The sequence below is a fragment of the Panulirus ornatus genome, chromosome 57 (genome assembly GCF_036320965.1).
Source record: "Panulirus ornatus isolate Po-2019 chromosome 57, ASM3632096v1, whole genome shotgun sequence".
NCBI classification, from domain to species: domain Eukaryota; kingdom Metazoa; phylum Arthropoda; class Malacostraca; order Decapoda; family Palinuridae; genus Panulirus; species Panulirus ornatus.
The window spans coordinates 2664898-2691300 of NC_092280.1; the positions used below are offsets into that span (position 1 = coordinate 2664898).

A 26403-nucleotide genomic window follows, 5' to 3' on the forward strand; every position below is an offset into this window, starting at 1 on the left:
CCGCAATGTTAGTTCACTTTCCCTCTTCTATAGGTATTACTTTGGTTTTTGCTTCCGAGAGCTGGCTGCTTGTGTGCCCCCACCACTGCCTAGACCACACAATACTCAAAAAACTGCTGCGTCACATGATTACTATGTGGCCATCAGCAACTCAAGGGTGGGCCGTTTTGATAACTGTTTCTTTCCCTACACGTGAAGCTTTGGAACTCTGTTCTCTTTCATGTCTTTCCCAGTAATTATGACGTGATGCATTTCAAAACACAGGTTTTTCACGCTCCCCTCCCCCCAAATTTCATAGATACTTTCCTTTTCCTTGTTTTTTCCCCTTTCACTAACTTCTCTATATTCCAGTTAATTCCCGGCCTTGATGTGGACTTTTATCCGTCACTGGAACCTCCAAAGTACAAAAAAAAGAGTAATGAGTAGCGAGTAGAGAGTTATTGATGTATGGAAGGGAGAAAAGAACATTTAGTGAGAAATGATAGGTTCCTAAAAGTCACATATATTAACGAGTGCTCATTCTATTCAAGGTAAATGGGCACACGTTGAACATCAAATTAATGAACTTACATTAAACATTAGGTAAAGAAGGTTATGCTGAATACCTTGTTAATGAACATTCGTTCAACCCATTAAACACAAGATCAACGTAACTTGCTTGAACGTCTCGTTAACCCCTCCAAACTCAGGAAGATTAACGGGCAGCAATCTCTCGTTAAACACAAGAATAACGTCAACCTTGCTCAAGAAAGAGGTGGAGTGAGCGAGGTTTGGCATTAAGTTCGCTTACTATATTTAGTTTTGTTGAGCTGTTGCTCGTTAACCTTCACCATCGTAACTCTCTCTCTCTCTCTCTCTCTCTCTCTCTCTCTCTCTCTCTCTCTCTCTCTCTCTCTCTCTCTCTCTCTCTCTCTCTACTTACCTATCTATCTATCTATATATATATATATATATATATATATATATATATATATATATATATATATATATATATATATATAAAGTGAAATCGCACTTTAGTAAGAGTTTATAAAATCATATTTAACATGTAATTTTTCGCTACATGTGGCACGACATGTTTCGTGGAGACAATCCACCTCATCACCAGGTGCCAGTACTTAACAAAGTTATTTAAATCCCAACATCACACTTGAGTCCCGCCGTCCAGCACCGAATCTGCTTCTGTAGTCATATCTATATTTTCAAGAGCATTACTGATTTGTGATCCCACAGGCCTGGTAGATGAATGTAGTCACGTAAAACGTATCCATAAGCAGTTATATCATCCCAATTGGTTTGTGAACAAATCTTATTGGAAGCTAGGAAGACATTTTATGCTTCTTATGATAAAAAATTTGACAAGTAAGGATAAATCTAAATATTTAGTGTTGTCCTATTCTCCCAACTTAGCTAATCTAAGACTTATTCTAAAAAAACAGTGCTTGTAATGTTGCTTTCCAGTAAATCCCGCCGTCCAGCACCAATCTGTACAGACCAACCACTGTCCGCTTTGTCTGGCAGTAACCGTTGTAAGGGAGACGTGTTATTGGCACCGTCATGCAGTACGCAGGGATGACCACAAAAATGCGATCGCTAAACATTGTCATGAAAATGATCACCCTGGCCATAGATCTTGAAAATCCCGTTATTCTATACCCCTCTGCTGATTATGTCACACGTAACGTCATTGAATCTGTCTTAATTGCTAATATTAAGAACTTAATTTGTCCCAAGCAATTTCGAAGCCCATCCTAGCATTAACCGAATCATTACGAGAGAATTGACAAAACACGAAAATATAAAGTTGTTCAAGACACACCCAGTTACCCAGGTCAACCCCCGCCACGTGACCCCCCTTAATCACTCTCCCTTACAACGGTTACTGCCAGACAAAGCGGACAGTGGTTGGTCTGTACAGATTGGTGTTGGACGGCGGGACTCAAGTGTGATGTTGGGATTTAAATAACTTTGTTAAGTACTGGCACCTGATGATGAGGTGGATTGTCTCCACGAAACATGTCGCGCCACATGTATAGAAAAATTACATGTTAAATAACATTGTATGAACTCCTACTGAAGTGCGATTTCACCTTCATGCTATCATCACGAACTGGTGTGATCATATATATATATATATATATATATATATATATATATATATATATATATATATGAGTTTGTGTGTGTGTGTGTGTGTGTGTGTGTGTGTGTGTGTGTGTGTGTGCTAGCAGCATCATCTGTTTGTTAAACAGAAATGAAAGAAAATATTCTGCAATTTATGATGTATAACTTTCATCATCAGCTCACTGTCTCATCTCCTCAGCCAGTGCCACCAGGCTAAGTGCACACACTCCTCTCACACACACTCACACTCTCCTCTCACACCCACTCACACACTCCTCTCACACACACTCATACTCTCCTCTCACACCCACTCACACACTCCTCTCTCACACTCCCCACCGCGCTCCTCCCACACGTTCCCACCACACTCACTCGCCAAGGCCACGTGGAACGAGGCAGTGAATAACTAATGAATAATGATTGTGTTTACCGTGGCCTGCAGTGAATGGCGGTGAAGCATTCAGAGGAGTGTATATAAGGGTGTTGGTACACCTCTCCTGTACATTACTCTCGCCTCAACACCGAGCTTAATGATAATCTATCGTAACAAAGAGACTATAAAACACCTCTTTGTGTAACATCGTGAACTATTTCAGTGGACACAATTCTAATTCTTTTTCAAAGCAGTTAAGACTATCATAACCATTCTAACTACTGGACTATTCTGCCCATTCGAACTGTTAACAAAGACCAGCATGGATTATTTCAATTGATTCTTTTACCTCTGTTAAAGCAATGGCTGACTATTTTAACTATTCATTACTTCTTTGAGTGTCAGTGTTGACTACCAAGACTATTTTGTTTTCTACAGAAGCAGGTCAGACTAACCTAACTTTCTGATTTCCATAAAGTAATGGATACTGTAGTCTAACCTTCCTTATGTCCTATAGAGACAATATAGATTATTCTTAATTCTTTCTCTTTCTTCCAGAGGTTGTATAAACTATTTTTCCTTAAGCAGTGCAGACTAAAATAACCTTTTCACGTTTCAGATCTATCTTTAGAATAAAGATTATACGACTGTAACATACAAGCTGTTATTTAGAAAGGGTTTAACTCAAGCATGCATGATTATCAGTCATCAGTAAGCAATGATGTCTGTCATGCAAACATGTTACCTTGTTTCATGCCATTCGTAAGTTCGTACACTATCACCTCCAGGATCCTGACACAGGTGTATCCTCATAACATTCATCTAATTATGAAAGCTTTAGAAGTTCACAGTCCATTGTTCTATTTCCCCAGCAGACTTATAGTTCATAATGATTCAGACTTCTTACTTGCTAAGTTGAGACTATGTATATATATATATATATATATATATATATATATATATATATATATATGAATACCTTAGAACCTCCTAGTCAATCTTACAACCTAAGGCTGCCCTACTTCCAGCAGCAGGGAAATGTTGGACTCCTTTGGAGTTTTAGCACACAGGCTCAGACTAGGGGTGTTGAGGACACCCGACCTTGTTGCCATGTTCAACCCTGACTCAGAACGCGATCTTCGAAATCTTACTTTAAAAACTCGGATCGTTCGAGAGGAAAGTAGTTCGCGTTCTCGGCCAATCAACACCTGAAATATCGACTCGGAAACCGTTCCACAAATCATTGGAAACTCTTAAACTCACTGGTAGCCGCTCCTGGCTGGACGTAAAGGAATTCCGTCTCATATTACTGGAATCCTTGAAGAAAAAAAGGGAAGAAAAAATGTCTGGATGGCTGGATTTCTTCGGCTGCCGGGTTTTACTGCATGGAACTGTCGAGTTTTATTCCTAGGGGTTGTGACTGCACTCTGGGATGAGACATGAGCCTTGGAATGGGTTCTTGACGCTCGGGTTTATATCATAGACGTGAGTAAGTCTTATAGTTACTGCGGTGAACTCCAGGTCTTCATCTCTTCCAGGTCCTCCATTCAGGTCTTCCTCTTCCATTTCCTTCTAGGTTCTTTCTTCCAGGTCCTCCCTAAAACTCTTCCTTGTCCTCATTCCAGGTCTTCCCTCCAGCTCTTCTTCTTCCAGGTCCTTCCTCAAAGTCTTTTCTTCCAGGTCCTCCTTCCAGGCCCTTCCTCCAGGTCTTCTCTTCCAGGTCCTCCTTCCAGGTCCTTCCTCCAGGTCTTCTCTTCCAGGTCCTCCTTCCAGGTCCTTCCTCCAGGTCTTCTCTTCCAGGTCCTCCTTCCAGGTCCTTCCTCCAGATCTTCTCTTCCAGGTCCTCCTTCCAGGTTCCCCCTCCAGGTCTTCCTTTTCCAGATATTCCCCAGTCACACCTCGGCCTTCCCTCGTCAGACACCACACAGTCTTCAGCAGCCCACCACTGCTTCACGAGGCCATGTCTCATCATTTATCAAAGCTCAGTTCAAGCCTACAGCAGTTAACCACAAGCTAAGGGCAAGATTAGCTTGATTTACAACAGCTAAGTTCAAGCCTCAGCGAACCACGAGCTAAGAAAGGCAAGATTAGGTTAATGTACAACAGCTAAGTTCAAGCCTCAGCTAACCACAAGCTAGGAAAGGCAAAATTAGCTTCATTTACAACAGCTAATTTCAAGCCTGAAGCAGCTAACCACAAGCTAAGAAGGGCAAAATTTAGCTTGATTTATTAGCTTCGAGGACTGCCTTCACATCAGGCTTGGCTGCTGGAAATGTACCTTGTACTGTCTTGCTCTTTCTTAGTATTCTTCCCTCTTAAGGAAATATTAGAATCACACACACACACACACACACACACACACACACACACACACACATATATATATATATATATATATATATATATATATATATATATATATATATATATATATATTCTATATGGCATAGTGGCAAAATGGCTTTATTCTTCAATAATAGCCATTTTTCTTTCGTTTTCGCCCAAGCGATTCGTTGAAACTCATGAAAAATATATATTTCTTTTCAGTGGAGCGAGGAAATGACAGAATTATATTATTCTCCAATAATGGTGGAGTCTTTTTTTTTCACCACCAAAATCCTTTTTCGATGTCGCAAGGCGATTTGCGACTTGGTCTCGAAGTAGCCCTCCAGGACCATAACCTTTCAGGGTCTACCCCCAGAGAATGGCTGGTCAGGGCCTTAGCCTCTCAGGGTCTTACCCCCAGAGAATGGCTGGTCAGCGCCATAGGCTTCCTGGTTCTCCTACAGGAAATAGCTATCCAGATCAGTCTCTCCCCAGAGAATGGCTGGTCATACCATCACCTGTTAGAAGCTCCCCCCTTCCCCCAGAGATTGAAACTCCATTGCCTCTTCATTTATCAGTCCAAGAAATTTGCTCCTCACTCTATCGACGTAACCAACCCCCCCTCATCACCACCGTACAAATCCCTTTCAGCTCACCAGCCCTTCAAGGGAAGGAATTGTGAACATAAACACCTGTGAGGCGAGATCATTAAGGTAACTGGAAGGTAATGGGGTGAACAGAAACAGTATAGATGATCAGATTAAGTAATCTAAGGCATTGGGAGGAATAGAGATAGTATAGGTGACTAGATTTAAGGGAATTTAAACCACTAAGATAAAGAGCAATGGGATGGGTGGTTTGGTTAAGGGAATCGAAGATACTTATATAGATTTAGAAGCTTTAAATGCAGGTTTTGAAGACTTGGCTGAAAAGTGGCTGAACTGTGCAAGATAAGTTGAATATGGATGAAGTGGTCGACGATAAAGATAGAAGATTCTGATGACGAAAGACGAACTGAGGAAAATCAGACATACAAGAGGTGTTTGAGGATGAGATAATGCCCTGACATGACACAGGCGAATGAGAGGATGTCTTTGGAAACGAAAAGTTGGATGAAAAGATAATGGTGGCTCAAAATCATTTTTGTCAGATGTAATGATATAGATTACAGAGCAGAAGTTATCGAGACTTGAGTGCGAGAATTGATGTTATCTTTAATAGTGTTTTCCATAAAAAGATGCATTGATACAGAGCGATATTGATGACGCTGAGACGGAAGAAACACGTAATTGATGCCTCTGGAGATGGCGAAAATCCTGGAAGACTTTAGAAGGACCCAGAATACACTGCGGATCATTTGCATAAATTATTCGGTGGTAAAAACATTTCTTACAATGAAGAGGACGAATATGTATGCAAGATCCATGTCAGCTTAGCGCTCCAGCGTTAGAGACGAAACAACTTTGTGAATGCCACTTGTACCTCGCTGATATGGACCGCAGGAAAATCCCTGAGAAAAGCAAGAAGCCCTTGGCAACTTGGCTTGACAGGGCCCTTAGTTACGTGGCTTGACAAGGCCTTGGCTACGTGGCTTGACGAGCCCTTGGCTACGTGGCTTGACATGGGAGACGTCAAGCCAAACTTTGTCAACACTTTGGGGGAGACAAGAAACAGTGAGGAAGGACGCAGGAAATATGAGGAGAGAGACGAGTTAAAAGTTATGAGGAAAAGTGTGAGGTCTGTGACATCCCCGAGTGGTGAGCGGGATGCAGAGCAAGTGCAGGGACACCCCTAAGTGCTGAGTGGGATGTAGAGCAAGTGTTGGGACATCCCCGAGTGGTGAGTGGGATGCAGAGCAAGTGTTGGGACATACCCGAGTGGTGAGTGGGATGCAGAGCAAGTGCAGGGACACCCCCGAGTGGTGAGTGGGATGCAGAGCAAGTGCAGGGACACCCCCGAGTGGTGAGTGGGATGCAGAGCAAGTGCAGGGACACCCCCGAGTGGTGAGTGGGATGCAGAGCAAGTGCAGGGACATTCTCGAGTGGTGAGTGGGATGCAGAGCAAGTGTTGGGACATTCTCGAGCGCAGGATGGCAAGGGTGCGACACTGTAAAGCTATTGGCGCTGGGATTCGAGGGACGGAGAGAGAGAGAGAGAGAGAGAGAGAGAGAGAGAGAGAGAGAGAGAGAGAGAGAGAGAGACTTCCTCGCGGAAATTCCATAACTTTTAGATTTCATACGAGTTGGTGTCGGTTTGTCTCAGGTGATCACACCACGGTGGACAATGTCTCCTCCGTCTTGCTCGACGCGTGGTGGAGGGGCGCGTGAGGCGACGTACCACCGCTGCTGGGGAGTCAGTACATGCAGGAAGTTTTCTCTCATACGATTCAATACATGGCAGAGCCGCAGCTATGGCCGTGTTGTGTACCAGCGGCGGAGGGGAACACGGTAGCTCCAGTCTTCGAACCTGTGTCATCTACGAGGATCGGTCGGCTGTAGAGAGAGAGACTGAGACACTGTGATGATGGGGTAGTGTTGGAAGAGTTGATGGTGATATGGACAGAGGGATGGAGGCTAGATGGAGGGAAGGAGGTTCTTGCAGGGTAGAGGGAGTGGGAGTGACTGTATCTCAAAGAGGATGGAGAGAAAGAGAGAGAGACGGAGAGCCACTGGAGGGTCAAAAGCGCCTTCCTGTTGCCAGACGAAGTAGTACTTGAGAGGGACAGAGAGAGTGAAGACAGACAGGATGGAGTGACCTCTTTACAGGAGCGGTTAGAGGGAGGTGGGGGTACTCACGGAGGACGGAGAGGGTGATGGAGACCAACAAGATGGAGGTGGGGGTACTCACGGAGGACGGAGAGGGTGATGGAGGCCAGCAAGATGGAGGTGGGGGTACTCACGGAGGACGGAGGGGGTGATGGAGGCCAGCAAGATGGAGGTGGGGGTACTCACGGAGGACGGAGAGGGTGATGGAGGCCAGCAAGATGGAGGTGGGGGTACTCACGGAGGACGGAGAGGGTGATGGAGGCCAGGAGAGGGGCGTGGGTAGACCTCAGGGCTGGGTGGTCAGCCTCGCATGTGTACAACTTCCCGTCATCCTCCGCTGACGCCCTCACCAACAGCCGACTCCTGGCGTTCCACCTCCTGGGCTCTGTGGACGCCTCCACCGACTCCTCCACCAGCCCTGCCGTGGTGGAGAACAACAGTTAGTGTTGGAGATCTGTCCCCCCGCCAATCCCACAGGGATGGAGACCAGCAGTTAGTGTCAATAACCTTCACCCACAGAAGAGTGTGACTGTATGATCAATACTCCAGGTACCTCACTGTACCCTAGTCCTTGTATCCACTTGGAGAGGATGTCTTTATATCAGAATAGCCAAAGTACCTGCATGTACCGCTCACCTGGGGGTCGTCCTTGTACCACATACACACCAGTACCTGTATATACCACTCACCTGGAGGCTACGTAGGCCTTGTACTTCATATAAACCAGGTACCTACCTGTTCCACTAACCTAGAGGACATCCCCATACCCCAGGTATACCAAGTGCCACTCACCCTGGTCCAGCTGGATGCCGTCCTTGTACCACCAGACGGAGGGCGCAGGTCTGGCGTGCTTCACCACACACTCCAGGGTCAAGGAGGACCCGGCCACCACCTCCACCACAGAGCCGTCCCGCCACCCGGAGAACTCCACACTTCGCGGTGCCACTACAGGAGGAGAAGGTACATGGGCTCACTGCCACAGGTTCACATTATATATATATATATATATATATATATATATATATATATATATATATATATATATATATATATATATATATATATATGAAGGTAAAATCGCACTTCAGTAGGGGTTCATACAATTATATTTAACATGTAATTTTTCTATACATGTGGCACGACATGTTTCGTGGAGACAATCCACCTGATCATCAGGTGCCAGTACTTAACAAAGTTATTTAAATCCCAACATCACACTTGAGTCCCGCCGTCCAGCACCAATCTGTACAGACCAACCACTGTCCGCTTTGTCTGGCAGTAACCGTTGTAAGGGAGAGTGATTAAGGGGGTCACGTGGCGGGGGTTGACCTTGGTAGCTGGGTGTGTCTTGAACAACTTTTTTTTGTTTGTTTTCATGTTTAGTCAATTCTCTCATAATGATTTGGTCAATGCTTGGATGGGCTTTAAAATTGCTTGGGGACAAATTAAAGTTCTTAGTATTAGCAATTAAGACAGATTCAGTGAAGTTGCGTGTGGCATAATCAGCAGAGGGGTATAGAATAACGGGATTTTCAAGATCTATGGCCAGGGTGATCATTTTCATGGCAATGTTTAGCGATCGCATTTTTGTGGTCATCCCTGCGTACTGCATGACGGTGCCAATAACACCTCTCCGTTACAGTTTTACCTGTCTGGCCTGTATGAATATCTTTACATGCCTTGCATTTGACGACGTAAACACTACCAATTGTTGCATGATTTGACCTGCAATTTATTAAGGTCTTACTGTTTGTGTTATTGTACTGGAAAGCAACATTAAAAGCAATGTTTTTTTTAACATGTCTTAGATTAGCTAAGTTGGGAGAATAGGACAACACTAAACATTTACACTTGGTATTTACTGGCATGTGCTTCCTGTAGTTTGTTTTTATCCCAGTTGATGTATTGATATTTGGTTTAGAGTTATCCATGTAGACTGATATATGCGTATGTACTTGTATATGTGTTTGCATATTACATAGATGCGATGCACACACATTATATATATACATATATATATATATATATATATATATATATATATATATATATATATATATATATATATATATATTTTCATACTATTCGCCATTTCCCGCGATAGCGAGGTAGCGTTAAGAACAGAGGACTGGGCCTTTTTTGGAATATCCTCAACTGGCCCCCTCTGTTCCTTCTTTTGGAAAAAAAAAAAAAAGAAAGAGAGAGGGGAGGATTTCCAGCCCCCCGCTCCCTCCCCTTTTAGTCGCCTTCTACGACACGCAGGGAATACGTGGGATGTATTCTTAATCCCCTATCCCCAGGGATAATATATATATATATATATATATATATATATATATATATATATATATATATATATATATATATATATATATATATATATATATATATATATATCCCTGGGGATAGGGGAGAAAGAATACTTCCCACGTATTCCCTGCGTGTCGTAGAAGGCGACTAAAAGGGGAGGGAGCGGGGGGCTGGAAATCCTCCCCTCTCGTTTTTTTTTTTTTTTTTTTTTTTTTTTTTTTTTTTTTTTTAATTTTCCAAAAGAAGGAACAGAGAATTGGGCCAGGTGAGGGTATTCCCTCAAGGCCCAGTCCTCTGTTCTTAATGCTACCTCGCTAATGCGGGAAATGGCGAATAGTTTGAAAGAAAAAGAAAGAAAATATATATATATATATATATATATATATATATATATATATATATATATATATATATATATATATATAAACCGTACCTGACTTAACCCACAAAACAAGATGGTTGGCGTTCCTTCGATTTCAGGTAGAATTATCACATCTGCCGAGATGGTAAGATGTGGCGAACATCCCTAACCAATAACAGAGATTACACACACGAAATACTGGACGTCCTCAGCCTGGAAATCCCAGCTGAGGTACAAGTGGTATAGATAATACTGGATCGTTGAAACGAACTGTCGTCCCTGGAACTGCCCACACCACTGTCTCGCAAAATCTGATATATGATCCATATGAGAAATGACAAGAAAGGTTTAGATTACTTAAGATGATTCAAAAGGGGTAATGATCCTTTGTTTTCGGGTTATTAGGGTGTTAAGACGAGGGATTATACTTTGGATTGGTTGTTTCATAACCATTATCAAAAAAGGTTGAGTTTGGTATATGAGACTTTGAGTAACGTTTTATTATTAAAATAACCGCAAATATTCTATTAAGTCTTTGTTGAAATGTCTTTTGCAAATCGACACTATATACTTGTTTGATAAAGGTCTTAGATACTATAAACTAAAACCTTTTTCACTTAGATGAGGAAAATACACATAACGTCTCAAATTAGGACCTATTGATGAAACTCTTGAGAGATATTTACTAAAACATAGCAAGATAACGAACTGTAATACTGAATCTGTTTTACAGAATCTAATTTAAAATCAAGTGGTTCAATGTCTGCCTCCCTACACTGGACACAGAACCAGTCACTCCCCCTAAAATCCTCCTCACAATTTCGTTATGTACTGAATGTTTTTGAGTTTTAAAGTCTATGTAGCGCTCGTTTTAGGCAGCTGCTGTGGTGATGCTGTGGTGAAGGGTGTTATGATACCAGCCATATCGTGGGTGATCGATCCTGGGTCCCTAATGTCTATAGGAACACATAGGTCGCTGAGCAAACAAGAGACCCGAACAGATGACATGATATAGTTTGCAGGTTCTCTCTCTCTCTCTCTCTCTCTCTCTCTCTCTCTCTCTCTCTCTCTCTCTCTCTCTCTCTCTCTCTCTCTCTCTCTCTCGCCCAATTTACTGGAGTCACACCCTTGGCGAACGTGGTGCGAGAGGCTTGGTGTGGATGGGGGCCAATTACGTTTCGTTCCTTCTCTCTCTCTCTCTCTCTCTCTCTCTCTCTCTCTCTCTCTCTCTCTCTCTCTCTCTCTCTCTCTCTCTCGATCTCTCCCTCCCTCTCTCTCACCCTTCTCACTCTAGATTCCCCCATTCAATCAATAGGAGACCCAAGCTTCGCATAGGAAATATTCTTGGCGCCTAAAAAAAAAAGAAAAGAGTCATATCTAGTACACCTTTGCCTTTCTGGAAAAAAGGTTCTATCTAACTCATGAAAGGTTTAACTAGCCCATAGCTATATAGAATGTTAGTATATCCCCTCTAGTTTAGTCTACGTATGTGAATAGCCAGCAATACTTGCTTTAGGATGACTGCTTAGATGTCTGTATTAGCCATATGTTTACTGTATGGAGTATCTTTCTACAGTCGGTCGTCTGCTAAGCTTAAAGTAGGATGATCAGATTTGTACTCCAATGCACACGATGATCCACACTGACTCACATTTGCATACGGGGTCTTATGCAAATCTTGTACACCTGCTGGCAAGCAGAACTTCCTAATTACAAGATTTGAAGTCGAGGTCCCAGACATTTCAAATGCTTTGGAACATTTTTCACCATTCGTTCCTGCAACTAAAGGTGTGTTTCTGCTCGCTACATTGACTTAAGAATTCATATTTGAGACTATCATCTGTGAGAAAGGTTTTCTGGGTAATCAAGCAACACTTTGAGGATTATGTAGTACCAATTTGATGTTAATATGACAGTGATTTGTTACTGATGTAATTGGAAATCTAGTGAAATTTCAGTGCCCATTTGGTGGATGTGTGTTGCCAATTCAGTGCTAATGTGCTGCCCATTTAGAGCCAATCTATGTAACTGTAACGTAGTGCTATTGGGCCAATTTAGTTTTCATATAGTGCCAATTTAGGGCTGGTATGGTGCCACTTTGATAACAATATAATGCCAATTTAGAGGTATTGTAGTCCTAATTCATTGGTGTTGTAGTCCCAATTTAGAAGTATTGTAGTCCTAATACATTGGTATTGTAATCCCAATTCAGTGCTAATCATGTGTTAATGTTGTCCCAATTTAAGGTCAGTATAGTACCAACTTAATGCTAATCTACTGCCAATTACCAATTCTTATACCTATTACTAACAACATTCATCAGGTTTTCACTTCCTTACCTTAGTTGAAAGAGACAGAGACATAAGGAATTGCTGTATTCACATATTGTCTGCTCCCTGGGTGAGCTGATGTCTCTTGCACCAGTGTGGTGCAAGTACACTCCCTCATTCCCCCTGCTCTTCTCCCTAGCACTGCTACTCTCCCTGGCCTCTCACTAGCACTGCTACTCTCCCTGCCCTCTCCCTAATACTGACCCTCTTCCTAGCTCTCTATCTGAAACTGGCACTCTCCCTGGAACTCTCTCTATCTCAGGTACTCTCCCTGGCTCTCTGCCTATCCCCCTCCTTAACACTGGTACTCTACCTGCTCTCCCTGGCACTGTCCCTCTCCCTGGCACTGCTGCTCTCTATAGCACTGCTACTCTCCCTGCCCTCTCCCTAGCACTGGTACTCTCCCTAGCACTGTACCTCTCCCTAGCACTACTGTTCTCTCTGGTACCGCTGCTCTCCCTGGCACTGCTGTTCTCCCTAGCACTGGTACTCTCCCTGGCACTGCTGTTCTCCCTAGCACTGGTACTCTCCCTGGCACTGCTGCTCTTCCTAGCACTGGTACTCTCCCTGGCCCTCTGCCTAGCACTGGTACTCACCCTGGCGCTGTCCCTCTCCCTGTCCCTCTGCCTAGCACTGGTACTCTCCCTGGCACTGTCCCTCTCCCTGGCACTGCTGGTCTCCCTGGCACTGCTGGTCTCCCTGGCCCCACTCACCCAGGACAGTGACGTTGGCAGCGGCCCAGATGGGGGGGTTGGTGTCGGTGGGGCCCACTTGACACTGGTACTCGCCGTCCTCAGTGATGGTGACGGAGCTGATGAGCAGATGGTGCTGGCCCAAAGCTGGGTCACCTGAGTACGCGTAGCGAGGATAACCTGGCACCCCGCGCTCGAACCCTGAGGCACAACCACCTGTCGTTACTGATGACACCACCTGCTGGTGCAGATGGTGGGGTGGGGGCAGCTGGGCACAGCTGGTGTGGAGTGGGGTAACTAGGGGTGATGGGGAAGATGGTATGGGTGGGTACTGTGGCAGCTGGTACAGCTGGTGTGGTTGGTGCAGCTGGAGACAGGTGGTGGCGTGGGGCAGCTGGTGGGGCTTAGGTAGCTGGTAGGGGTATAGTGGTAGCTGGCGCAGCTGGTAGGATTAGGTAGGGTAGCTGGACATAGCTGGTGGGGATGGGGCAGCTGGTGGAGGTTAGTGTATGACAGCTGGTGACAGCTGGTGAGTGATACAAGAGAGAGAGAAAAACCCATCTGCTCCAAACAGTTTCCAGTGCAACACAAAACAGTCAAGTTGATCAGGTTTCCTGTGGAGTAATCTACAGATCATAATAGACACTGAACAAGTATCATAGAAAATTGATCTTATTACATTAGTACATAAGACCTATCTATAATGTGGTTCATTAATGAGTTGGATGAATCCTAATTAAACGTCCTCTTTCGTCATGAAATTGACCCTTAACGACATGGCCCTATTCAACATCTTACAGCCCAATGACGTCTTATGTATCATGTAATTTCTGTACCCTGTCAACTCCCTTGATCATTTAAGGATTCGTAGTGCTGTAAGAGTCTTCTGTTACACCATCTGTATTGATCGCGTCCTCTGTAACACCATCTGTATTGATCGCTTACTCTGAGACACCATCTGTATTGATCGCTTACTCTGAGACACCATCTGTATTGATCGCGTCTTCTGTAACACCATCTGCATTGATCACTTCCTCTGTAACACCATCTGTATTGATCACTTTCTCTGTAACACCATCTGTATTGATCACTTCCTCTGTAACACCATCTGTATTGATCGCTTACTCTGAAACACCATCTGTATTGATCGCTTCTTCTGTAACACCATCTGTATTGATCACGTCTTCTGTAACACCATCTGTATTGATCGAATCCTCTGAAACACCATCTGTGTTGATCACTTCCTCTGAAACACTGTCTGTATTGATCACTTCCTCTGTAACACCATCTGTATTGATTACTTCCTTTGTAACATCATCTGTATTGATCACTTCCTCTGAATCACCATCTGTATTGATCACTTCCTCTGCAACACCATCTGTATTGATCGTGTCTTCTGTAACACCATCTGTATTGATCACTTCCTCTGTAACACCATCTGTATTGATCACTTCCTCTGTAACATCATCTGTATTGATCACTTCCTCTGTAACACCATCTGTATTGATTACTTCCTTTGTAACATCATCTGTATTGATCACTTCCTCTGAATCACCATCTGTATTGATCACTTCCTCTGCAACACCATCTGTATTGATCGTGTCTTCTGTAACACCATCTGTATTGATCACTTCCTCTGTAACACCATCTGTATTGATCACTTCCTCTGAAACACCATCTGTATTGATCACTTCCCGACCAATGTAATTTTTCATCCATTATTTCACAATTCGTGGCAGTGATTTTCGAATGATATTTTTGATCCCAGTTCGTATCCCAACATTGCATCACGTGTCACTGCCATGTTTTCGGTACAGTTTTCGTATTCGATCGTATTTATATTTGAGGTCTTTTTCTGTCGTGTTTAATGGAAGGGAAAATTAATAGAAATACTGGGGAAAATGCTGAGAATTTTTTTTCCATTCCATTTGGTCTGTTTTTCGTACAAATAAATCCAGCATCCGTAGTATTTTCCCTCCTCCCCCACCCCCTCCAAACACCCCTAAGTGTAAAAATACATTTCCATCCGGATTAGTGTGCAAAAACACACACAGAAGAAAATAACATCATTTTTAGGTTGAAACTCCCATTCTATCGTTCGTAACTCTCATCGGTAAGGAGCTGAGGTGATTTATGTCCCTTTGACACGGACGTCAATACCAGCCTCCTCCCCACAGCAAAACTTCAGAATTTATATTTGATAACAAGACATTAAACTGAGTTGTGTTACAAGGAATATTATTGCTCGAATTTTTCTCTTAGAAATGATTTTGATAACACACAAACATGTATATGAAAGCTTTGAGAAAGGAGGTCTTGGATATATATATATATATATATATATATATATATATATATATATATAAAAAGTTCCACGCGAAAAATCTAAGGGATGAGGCCCTACGAGTGTAAAACTCCCTCCCTTACAGTGCAAATAGGTAATTTCATAACTAACCAGACATATGGAAAAACACTACACTTACATACATATATATATATATACATACATACATACATACATACATACATATATATATATATATATATATATACATGTATGGAGACAGACAGACAGACAGACAGTCAGACATACCTATACAGGTATTATGGTACATATACATCTCGATGCATACATACACACAAGTATATACACCTTCATGCATGTATGCATTCAAGTATATATAGAGCAAAAGATGTATACATATTCATGTACATTCATACTTACACACATAGATAAATACACTGAGAGATTGTGATAGATCCAGCGAGAGTTACTGATAGATAACAAGGCATATCTCTCAGCAGTGTTATGTAATAAGTTCTGTAATGACTGGTCTTAACTACAACCAGTGGGTTCACATGTCCAAGCTCAACTCAGGGAACCCGCTCACCAAGTTCTAATTTCATTGAAAATGGAATTAAATGACATGATCACTTCCCACACCTCTAGATTCCCTTCGACACCTTCTCCATGGTGTATCATCTTCATCATTCTCTCCTGCCAGAAAGAATTAAAAAACAGCATAGAAAACGGGACATGAGCGCGTCCCACTTCTGGGCTAACAAGCTAATTACCAACACGCTAATTACCTGATTATCAATTAGAAATATTTTTTGCTTTTCGTCTGCTGTTCCTCTTGTGCTTTTGATGATCCGTCGACGCTATGGCTAGATATTAAGCTCACTCTCTCTCTCTCTCTCTCTCTCTCTCTCTCTCTCTCTCTCTCTCTCTCTCTCTCTCTCTCTCTCTTACAGGGTGGTGCATCACCTAGTCCTCGGCTGTAACATCCCGAGCGACACTCACATCTCACTGTAACACACAGACAACAGTTCCTCTATTACTAAATCTTAAACATGAATATCCACTCACCAGATATTACATGACTCCAGTTTCTCAACACATTCTTATGTGCGCTCACAAGGGTTGTACTGGAGACTTATTTCCTTTACAAGGGTTATTATAAGTAAGGGTTGTGAGAAGTTATATATCCTTTAAGAGGATCGTGTGGAAATGTTGGACCTTATTCTCAAGGGTTGTTTATTCCCTTAAAAGGGTTTTATGTAGCCTTATTTCCCTTAGAAGGGCCATAAAGAGCCTTGTTTCCTTAGGGTTATTAATGACGTTATTTCCCTTAAAAGGGTGAAGAGGTACCTTATTTCCCTAAGGGTTTTCAACAACCATAACTTCCTTATAAAGGGTAGTAAGGAATTCTATTTTGCAGATGTTGTTAATTACCTTATTTCTCTCTCATTAAGAGATGTTGTGAGGTCTTATTGCCCCAGGGTTGTAAACACCTTTGATCCCCCCAGATATGCCATAATTAACCTAATTTCCCTTAATCAGGTTGTATGTTTCACTCCCTCAGTACACGGGTTCGAATCACTGTGGGTGGGTCCTCACCCCTAGAGCTTCTCCCTAGCTCCTGGTTGACACCTAGTCGAGACCGGGCTGGCAACCTCCCTCAGGTCACTCCTGCCGAAGTAAGAAGACCCACAGCGAACTCAGACCTCCGTCAGTTGAGACCTTGCGAAGCCTGAGTCCCCCTCATCCTCAACCCACACAGATATATTAGCCAGACTATTGGCTCCTCTCCGAGGCAAAGGGAGGGAGTCATTGTGCTCTCTACAATCCAATTTTAACCTGGGTCTCGCAAGGGCTTAGAGGCTGGGTTGGGGGCCATGCTGTCAGCCCTACAGAGACACGAAGGGGGGTTTCGACGTCCCGACACCCCCCTTGTCGGAGGTAGTGAGGAGCAGCCAGTCCTCCCCTGCAACGGACAGAAGCCAGATGTTTCTGCAGGGAATTTGGAAGGGAGAATTACGTCAGGACAATGTTTTTCCCCCTGCCATGTCTACCCTCCAGGGAGTGTAATGAACGACACTTGTATTAGAAGGGTCGTAAGGTGTCGTAGTTCTCTGAGAAGGGTCGTGAGGTGTCGTAGAGTCGTAAGGTGTCGTAGTTTTCTGAGAAGGGTCGTGAGGTGTCGTAGTTCTCTGAGAAGGGTCGTGAGGTGTCGTAGTTCTTTGAGAAGGGTCGTGAGGTGTCGTAGTTCTCTGAGAATGGTCGTAATGTGTCGTAGTTCTCTGAGAAGGGTCGTGAGGTGTCGTAGTTCTCTGAGAAGGGTCGTGAGGTGTCGTAGTTCTTTGAGAAGGGTCGTGAGGTGTCGTAGTTCTCTGAGAAGGGTCGTAATGTGTCGTAGTTCTCTGAGAAGGGTCGTGAGGTGTCGTAGTTCTTTGAGAATGGTCGTAAGGTGTCGTAGTTTTCTGAGAAGGGTCGTGAGGTGTCGTAGTTCTCTGAGAAGGGTCGTAATGCGTCGTAGTTTTCTGAGAAGGGTCGTAAGGTGTTGTAGAGTCGTAAGGCGTTGTAGTTCACTGAGAAGGGTCGTAAGGTGTCCTATCTCCCTAAGAAGGGTCGTAAATTGTCTTAAGATCACTTATAAGGGTCATAAGGCATCTTAGACCCGCTAGAAGAGGGTCATAAAGAACCTTACGCTACTGAGAAAGTTGCTGGGAATGATTAAGCTATGAATAATTCCCAGCAGCAGGTAACGCTGGACGGAATTAGAATTGTGTGAAAAGTTGCGGTTATGGCTGGCGCCCTGACACACAGACACGAGTCTGTGAGGGCGTCAGTCTGTTACCTTCTGCTGTACTGCTTCAGGATGAGCTGAGAGGGGAGAGAGAGAGAGAGGAAGAGAAGGAGAGAGGAGTCCTGAGTGAGAGGAGAGGTGTTGGGGGGAGGGGGAGAAGAAGAAGGACGTGGCTGACTCCCAGGCGCTGGTTGAGCCCCTTACAATGGGATCCTGGGGGCAGGAGGGAGAGATGAGTCAGGAAGAGAAAGAGGAAGGAATGGAGAGGAAAAGATGAAACAGAGACAGTGAGACACACAGGAGGAAGCAGAGAGAGACAGAGAGGAAGAGGGAGAGGGAGAGAGAGAGAGAGAGAGCCAGAGAGAGAGAGAGAGAGAGAGAGAGAGAAAGGGGGGGGGACAGACAGAGAATGAGATATGGTTCAAAAATTGTGAAACAATCAAGAGTGGACAATTAATCCTTCCCACCACCAGTAAGTTTGGGATATGGAGACAATAGAACGACTTTCTATAGAAGAACGAGACATAGAGAACCGGAAGAGAGGCAAACAATTTCGCAGCTAGAGGGAAGGTCATCCCCCCCCCCCCCTCAAGGCACTGGAAAACATCCCTTGCACGAATAAACAATTTACTTCTCAGCTTTGCAGGGAAATAAACTTGAGAGGTAATAACCTGTCGTCATATATATGTAATACGAGTCTACGAAAAATGTTTCCCGGACAGATTGTTTACATGGAAGCTCTTAATAACAGGGTTGTTTACAGTGGTGCTGATGTAGAGGTTGTTTACAGTGGTGCTGATGTAGAGGTTGTTTACAGTGGTGCTGATGTAGAGGTTGTTTACAGTGGTGCTGATGTAGAGGTTGTTTACAGTGGTGCTGATGTAGAGGTTGTTTACAGTGGTGCTGAGGTAGAGGTTGTTTACAGTGGTGCTGAGGTAGAGGTTGTTTACAGTGGTGCTGATGTAGAGGTTATGACAACCACGGAGGTTGTTGTGATGACAACCAGACACCACCCACCCGACCCTGCCAACCACACCTCAGGATCTGACAACCACACACCCCAGACCCTACCAACAACACCCCTAGACCTGCCAACAACACCCCAGACTCTGCCAACAACACCCCAGACTCTGCCAACAACACCCCAGACTCTGCCAACAACACCCCAGACTCTGCCAACAACACCCCAGACTCTGCCAACAACACCCCAGACTCTGCCAACAACACCCCAGACCCTGCCAACAGCACCCCAGGAATTTCCCCAGCGATAGTAAACAATGGAGGGAGTTGCCAGGGGCTGTAAACATAGATGGATCGTTCAAGTATGATCGTTGTTCACGAGCAAATAGAGAAAGATGGTACGAGGCTCCTGGGGGCATCCCCGGGGGGGGACGTGTCAGAGAGGGGAAGGTGATGGATGGGCGCCCTACCCCCCCCCCCCCCCCCCATGCCCTGGAAACCATCCAGTCAGGGAAGAAAAAGAGAGATGGTGTGGACACACACACACACACACACGCACACACACAGCCATCTGGCGACTATCCGTTTTCTTGCAGACGTTCGTCCCAAATTTCGATCAAGAAGTGTGGTTCCCCACGACCCAGGTGGAGTAATTGGCGTAGAAAACAAGTGTTCTCTTGTTCATTCTTACTGATGTTGTTAACATCTGTATTCATATTTCTTTAGGGCCTTGAGCACGACGACGGTACGACCCTTCAGCACGATGTGTTCAAGGGTCGTATCGTCGTGTTCAAGAGTCGTGCCGTCGGGCTCAAGGGTCGTACCTTCGTGCTCAAGGGTCGTACCATTGAGATCCAGGGTCGTACCGTTGTATTTAAGGGTCGTACCGTCGTACCCAAGAGTCGTACTGTCGTGTTCAAGCGTCGTGTCGTCGTGTTCAAGCGTCGTACCGTCGTGTTCAAGAGTCGTACCGTCGCCCTCAAGGGTCGAACCGTCATGCTCAAGGGTCGTACCGTCATGCTCAAGGGTCGTACCGTCGTGCTCAAGGGTCGTACCGTCATGCTCAAGGGTCGTACCGTCATGCTCAAGGGTCGTACCGTCGTGTTCAAGGGTCGTACCGTCATGCTCAAGGGTCGTACCGTCGTGCTCAAGGGTCGTACCGTCATGCTCAAGGGTCGTACCGTCGTCACAGCTGTGGTGTTTTACCCATCCCAAGTTGGTCATCTACCAACCAGAGTGAGGAAGAACAGCTAGGTAGACTGCACACCATCCACCAGCCCCGAGTATCGAACCCGAGACAATATACTTTCTAATGGGAGTTTTAAAAGTGACCCAGACATTATCCCTTCCACAATTCATTCACATATATTTAGATGATCAAAATATCGAGATTCCCTGAACCAATACGTCTCGTAGCCTGGTCATTTCTTGGCAAGTAAGTTAAAAGCAAGTTCTCTAAAATGCCAGAAATGCAGTCCATTTTATTGCTTGCCTGGAACAGATTTATGTCCAGTACAGTAAATTTGGCCCGGGTGCTCTGTGTGGCGAAGGTTTCAGAGGCGAAGGTTTGTACCAGGAATATTCTACAGGTTTAGAAAGGTATTTCTTTAATGTAGACATTCTACAGGGTTGAGATGTGCCTCTATAAGGTGGGCAGTCTACAGTTTATAAAGGTACTGTAACTTTAGAACTGAAATTGGACAACGTTTGTAATGTAGACATTCTCCCATTGTCCTCCACGTCCAATTTCAGGATCATAGGAGAGAAAACAGAGAGAAAATAACTACAGTATATGTTGCAATAGCAAATAGCTATAGTTATAGAAGTATAGCAAATCGATCTATCAATGCAAATTGAATTGGAGTTGTTCTTCTTTTTAATGTTATAGAAAGTTATGAGTTGCGTAGAGAGGTACAGTTTGAGTAAACACAACTGCTGGAAAAAAAAATTGTAAAACAATATCATTTGCATAATTAGCCTGTGATATGCAATACCTCACTTGCTGTTGTTATTGTTGGTATGTAAATAATAGTTAGCCAGGTGTACCAAGACATCACCCCATGAAAACATGAGCTCATTTATAACACAATGTCTGCATCACCTCAGAGATCCACCGCCACCCTCTTAAAACCTCTCTTAAAACCTCGGTCAGTCAGGCACACCAACCCGTCATCTCCCGCAACACCGAATGACAAGCTAGCAACACCATCACTAGGGCTTCATACTCCCAGCATCACATACATCAACACGAAGGTCATGAACACACTATACACACACACACGGATACTTTCCAGCTTCAATGTTGCACAAGAAAAAGAATACCTTAGTGTTCTCTATAAAATATCCTCACCTGGCCCCCTTCTCTGTTCCTTTTTTGGAAAACTAAAGAAAAAAAAAAAACGAGAGGGGAGGATTTCCAGCCACCCGCTCCCTTACCTTTTAGTCGCCTTCTACGACACGCAGGGAATACGTGGGAAGTATTCTTTCTCCCCTATCCCCAGGGATAGTATATATATATATATATATATATATATATATATATATATATATATATATATATATATATATATATATATATATATACTTTGCTACGAGTTTAAGCATAGTCGAATATATCTTAAGAAAAGATGAGCCATTATAATCTAGTAATGTAACCTGGAAAAATGATTGTCTTTGCCAATTGCCACACACGACACTGGTCCAAGGTGGCCACCGTTCACTCCTCCTGATCCACGTTTACATGTGTTCCCTCCTGAGCTGCTGTTGTGTTTGCTAATAATAATGATGATGTGTGTATCTGTGTGTATGTGTGTTTGACCTGACTGTGATGTTGTCCATAGCTTATATGAAAAGATATCGTCTTCTTCCTTGGTTGACTTGCTTGTTGCACCACCTCTCTCTCTCTCTCTCTCTCTCTCTCTCTCTCTCTCTCTCTCTCTCTCTCTCTCTCTCTCTCTCTCTCTCTCTCTCTCTCACTGGTCACACCAACCCGTCCTCCTCCTCAGGGCGCCCCAAACCCGTCAATTCCCGCGCCTTCCCGTCGTGACAGACCCACTGTCAGTAGAGGCGACTTTACTCCCTTCCCTGTCTACACCTCGCGAGTCTTTCCACTAAACAAGTTTGCCAGGAAGTTTTCCCGTTCTTCCTTTCCTTTCACCACTGTGTACAACTTCTTGCAGAGGTGGGGGAGTGTGTGGGATGGGGAGGGAAGGAGGAGAAAAATGTATCACAAAGTTTCCTTTGCGAAAGCGAGTTGCTCTCGTGAGTACACAGATTGGTCCGAACACGTATCCCAGTAGCGAAGTTATCGTGTGTGTGTGTGTGTGTGTGTGTGTGTGTGTGTGTGTGTGTGTGTGATAAGTCCTCACCATTTCTTGTCACGCCAGTACCCGCTGATCTCTCTCTCAGGAAAAGCTTCGTCCATCTGGTTGTGGACATACACGCGGGTGTCATTGCATTATGCATAGTTCTGCCATGCGTGAGTTGACTTGCATCGCACCCGTTCATGATGTTCTGTGTTTTTGGGTAGGGTAGATAAGAGTGGAGGGAGAGAAGAGAGAGAGAGAGAGAGAGAGAGAGAGAGAGAGAGAGAGAGAGAGAGAGAGAGAGAGAGAGAGACGAAGGTGTTCTTCCTTGTTCTCCATAACACTTGGAGACTCGCTAACTGTTCTTATAAATGTCAAAGTTAATCACTCCGTCGTCATTTGGCCTTCTCGTCTCATTATCATTAACAAGATCTACAAACTATTAAATGAGAATCATTAATTTCGATGTCTTGTAGACGCACATTATATAGCGATATGATATACCTCTATGATATTGTGATATGATATACGTCTATGGTATAACTATATGATATATTCTATAGAGGGTTTGTACATTATTGAACTTGGGTTTGAGACTCTATACGTTATATTACTGGACCAGGTTTCAAGGCGCCATTAATCATGAATGAACCGGGTTTCGCTGTTTCAAATGGCGTATCACAGGACTTCCCACAGCGCATCGCTTCTATTGACACATTAGAAGACATATGTCGAGTATAACTATAGCATCTATCTCCTTATTACCTTCCGTCTTCACTACATTACCTATTCACTTCCCTCTTCGCCAACCCGCCTGTCCACCTAGCTCCGAAGTTCATATGCCTCCCTATTCATCTCGCTCCATATTCACCTCCTCTTCTATCCATCTCGGTAGCTTACAGTGTCCCATCTTGACAGCTTCATCTCCAGAGCAATGCATCACTTTATCTATCTCACGTCAGTCCAGCATCTCCTCTCTATTGCCTCCATCCTCGCGCTGTCAGCTCGCTTCATCAAACAAAACTCACTTTAAAAAATTCATTCTTCCTTAATATTTAGTCTTGGATTTTTATATTCATCTGTGAAAGCATTTCTGGCTAAGCTCTCTCGCGAGGAAGGAACATGAAACGGATCACAGAGTCCATTCAAAACATTAGATTCATATCATGTTCTTGAAACCCCTCCATTTGAACAGTCTTTTTTTCCTCCTGTATTATACCTGATGATCACTGCTAGATAACAACTTAGGCTACATGTCTACCACTATCTTTACATCAGTTTCTGCGAAGGACGTAGCTGAAATTTCTACTAAAAAGTTTACCTTTTGATCATCTGTTGATTCTTTGATGTCGCACTTTTGTAAACATAAAGACATAAACACACATATGCAAGGTTCCATAAACACACAAGCTCATATATATATATATATATATATATATATATATATATATATATATATATATATATATATATATATATATCTGTATAGGAATATAGTACATATGAGCGTGCACTTTCATAGAACATATAATGTCCTCCAATAGCTAAGACTCGAACCCAGGACATTTGAGTGGTAGCTGAGAACGATAACCGCTCGAGCACGATCGTCTTTAATGTGAGCCTGATAGGATCTGACTGGTCTAGATCCCGTTGCTCATGGATGTGAGACAAAGGGTATTCGATCGCTTGTAACTGAATAATCATATCCCTATTTGGGACGATCATAGCCGAGCGGTTAGCGTTCCCAACAACCACGCAAAAGTTCCTGGGTTCGAGTCTTACTCTTGGAGGACATTATGTGATATATATATATATATATATATATATATATATATATATATATATATATATATATATATATATACATTTTTCTGAGCCAATCAGCAGCAAATTATAATCAGGTTGGGTCGTGTTACTGCCACAGTCAAGACAGAGGACATTAAATCGACTCAAGGACTTCCGAACTCACCTCACCTTGTCAAATGGCTACTGTTCGAGTTTCCGTTGCCCTCCTTTCTATATATATATATATATATATATATATATATATATATATATATATATATATATATATATACACCACCATCTGTCCATACCTTGGTACATGGGGAATACAGCATCTACCAAGACAATGGTATGGTATCGGTAAAGGCTGCGGTACTGAACCCGTCTCACGTTCACTCGCTTCCCTCAGAGCCCAGTCTGCGGGGGATCGATCCGGTAGCATCAGTAAGCTGGCGTCCCGTGAGCCACACAGGTATTATGAGGGTTTAATTAAATGATCGGTGGATGTCCATGGGTGACTTGTCTTCCCTTTAACCACTGGTCAGTCAGTCCAAACCTAGATTACATATATATATATATATATATATATATATATATATATATATATATATATATATATATATATATATATATATATATATAGGCAGTAAAGACCTTCAGGATAGCAATAACAGACAAAGTAGACTAAGCGTTCGAAACCTGATGATATACTGCCAACATTATGTCAAGACGAGTAAATTACATTCTGATGGCTGAGGTGCCGATCAACCGCTCTTTGACTCACGTAGAGGGACTCTGAAAAGTAATCTCTCGCCCACCTTATCATTATTGACACTTTTAACATTTCCGATATTCCAATATTTGGTATGACACCTTTGGTCCAGGAAATAGAAAGATGTATTGCCATGTTAGCAAGCTGGTCATATGTTCCTATGCGTCAGGAGGTGACACTCTCGCTCTGCAGCGAAGGATATGAGAGTACGAGATGTTCCTAGGCGGAAGAACGAGAAATGTTCGATATATTCTTGGATATTACAACAATAGGCTCTCCCAAGTTCTTAAACATGGAGAGATAAGTTCTACAGGACAGGAGAGGGTCTCCCAATGCACCCCAGGATAGGAGAGTCACCCAGTACCACGGTCAAGAGGAAAGAACTGGGAGTCGACGTATATTTGGAGAACCAGCCGTGGCACAATGTTTCATTCACACCACAGTGGTTGCAGCGGAGTGATAGGAGGGGAACCGATAATGGTTAAGGTGCGCTGAGGTGTGAGGCGGGGCGCGCGCGAAGTCCATGGCTACGGAAGGGAGGACATTGATAAAAAAAAAAGGGAGCAAGAATGGAGAGAGAGAGAGAGAGAGAGAGAGAGAGAGAGAGAGAGAGAGAGAGAGAGAGAGAGAGAGAGAGAGAGAGAGAGAGCAGAAGGAGAATAAGAAGAGTAAAAGTGAAGTGGTGAGAGTGGACGACCATCCCATACGGCTACCGAAGTGAGAGTTAGGTTGAAAAGGGGTTTGGAAAAAAAAATGGGGAATAAAATTGTGTTAAGTTAGTAGCAAGGCAAGGTGGAGTAAGCCAATTAGACAGGCGAAGGAAAGTAACCCAATTAGCATGGCAAAGGCTGGTGGACCAATTATCAAAGCAAGGGGGGGGGGTTAGGGTGTGTAGGCCAATTGACCCTACTAATGGAGGGTTGGCAGATGACATTACTTATGGAAAGGAAGGAAGGCGAGACGTAGTGGGAGTTGGTGTTGTTAATGGAAGGGGGTCATTATGTGAGTGTTTTCTACGATCTTGAAGTTATCAAAGTTTAAGGACGACAAGGGCGTGAGTTAGACCGAACACGAAACATGTTTAGAAAGAAGAGGAAGAAAAGAGAAATAAAAGAATGTAAAGAAAGGGGATAAATGAGTTACAGGGAAGGATAAACTATAATTGACTCACTTTAAGAATGGGGTGTAGCGTAGTAGATAAACGTAACGGTT

General features: G+C 43.5%; 2 protein-coding genes across 2 annotated transcripts in view; one reads left to right on the forward strand and one right to left on the reverse strand.

The window, feature by feature from the left end:
* Positions 1–26403, forward strand: part of NC2alpha (negative cofactor 2 alpha) — a 347119-nt gene that overhangs the window by 80615 nt on the left and 240101 nt on the right. The gene's annotated exons all lie outside the window — the stretch shown is intronic.
* The window catches only part of LOC139766102 (nephrin-like), a 199501-nt gene that overhangs the window by 50168 nt on the left and 122930 nt on the right, over positions 1–26403 (reverse strand). Inside the window, exons 4-6 of the mRNA XM_071694263.1 lie at positions 13301–13480; positions 8379–8531; positions 7825–8004 (exon numbers count right to left, since the gene is read on the reverse strand). Of these exons, the coding sequence (XP_071550364.1) occupies positions 7825–8004; positions 8379–8531; positions 13301–13480 (513 nt within the window). The remainder of the gene's footprint in view (positions 1–7824; positions 8005–8378; positions 8532–13300; positions 13481–26403) is intronic.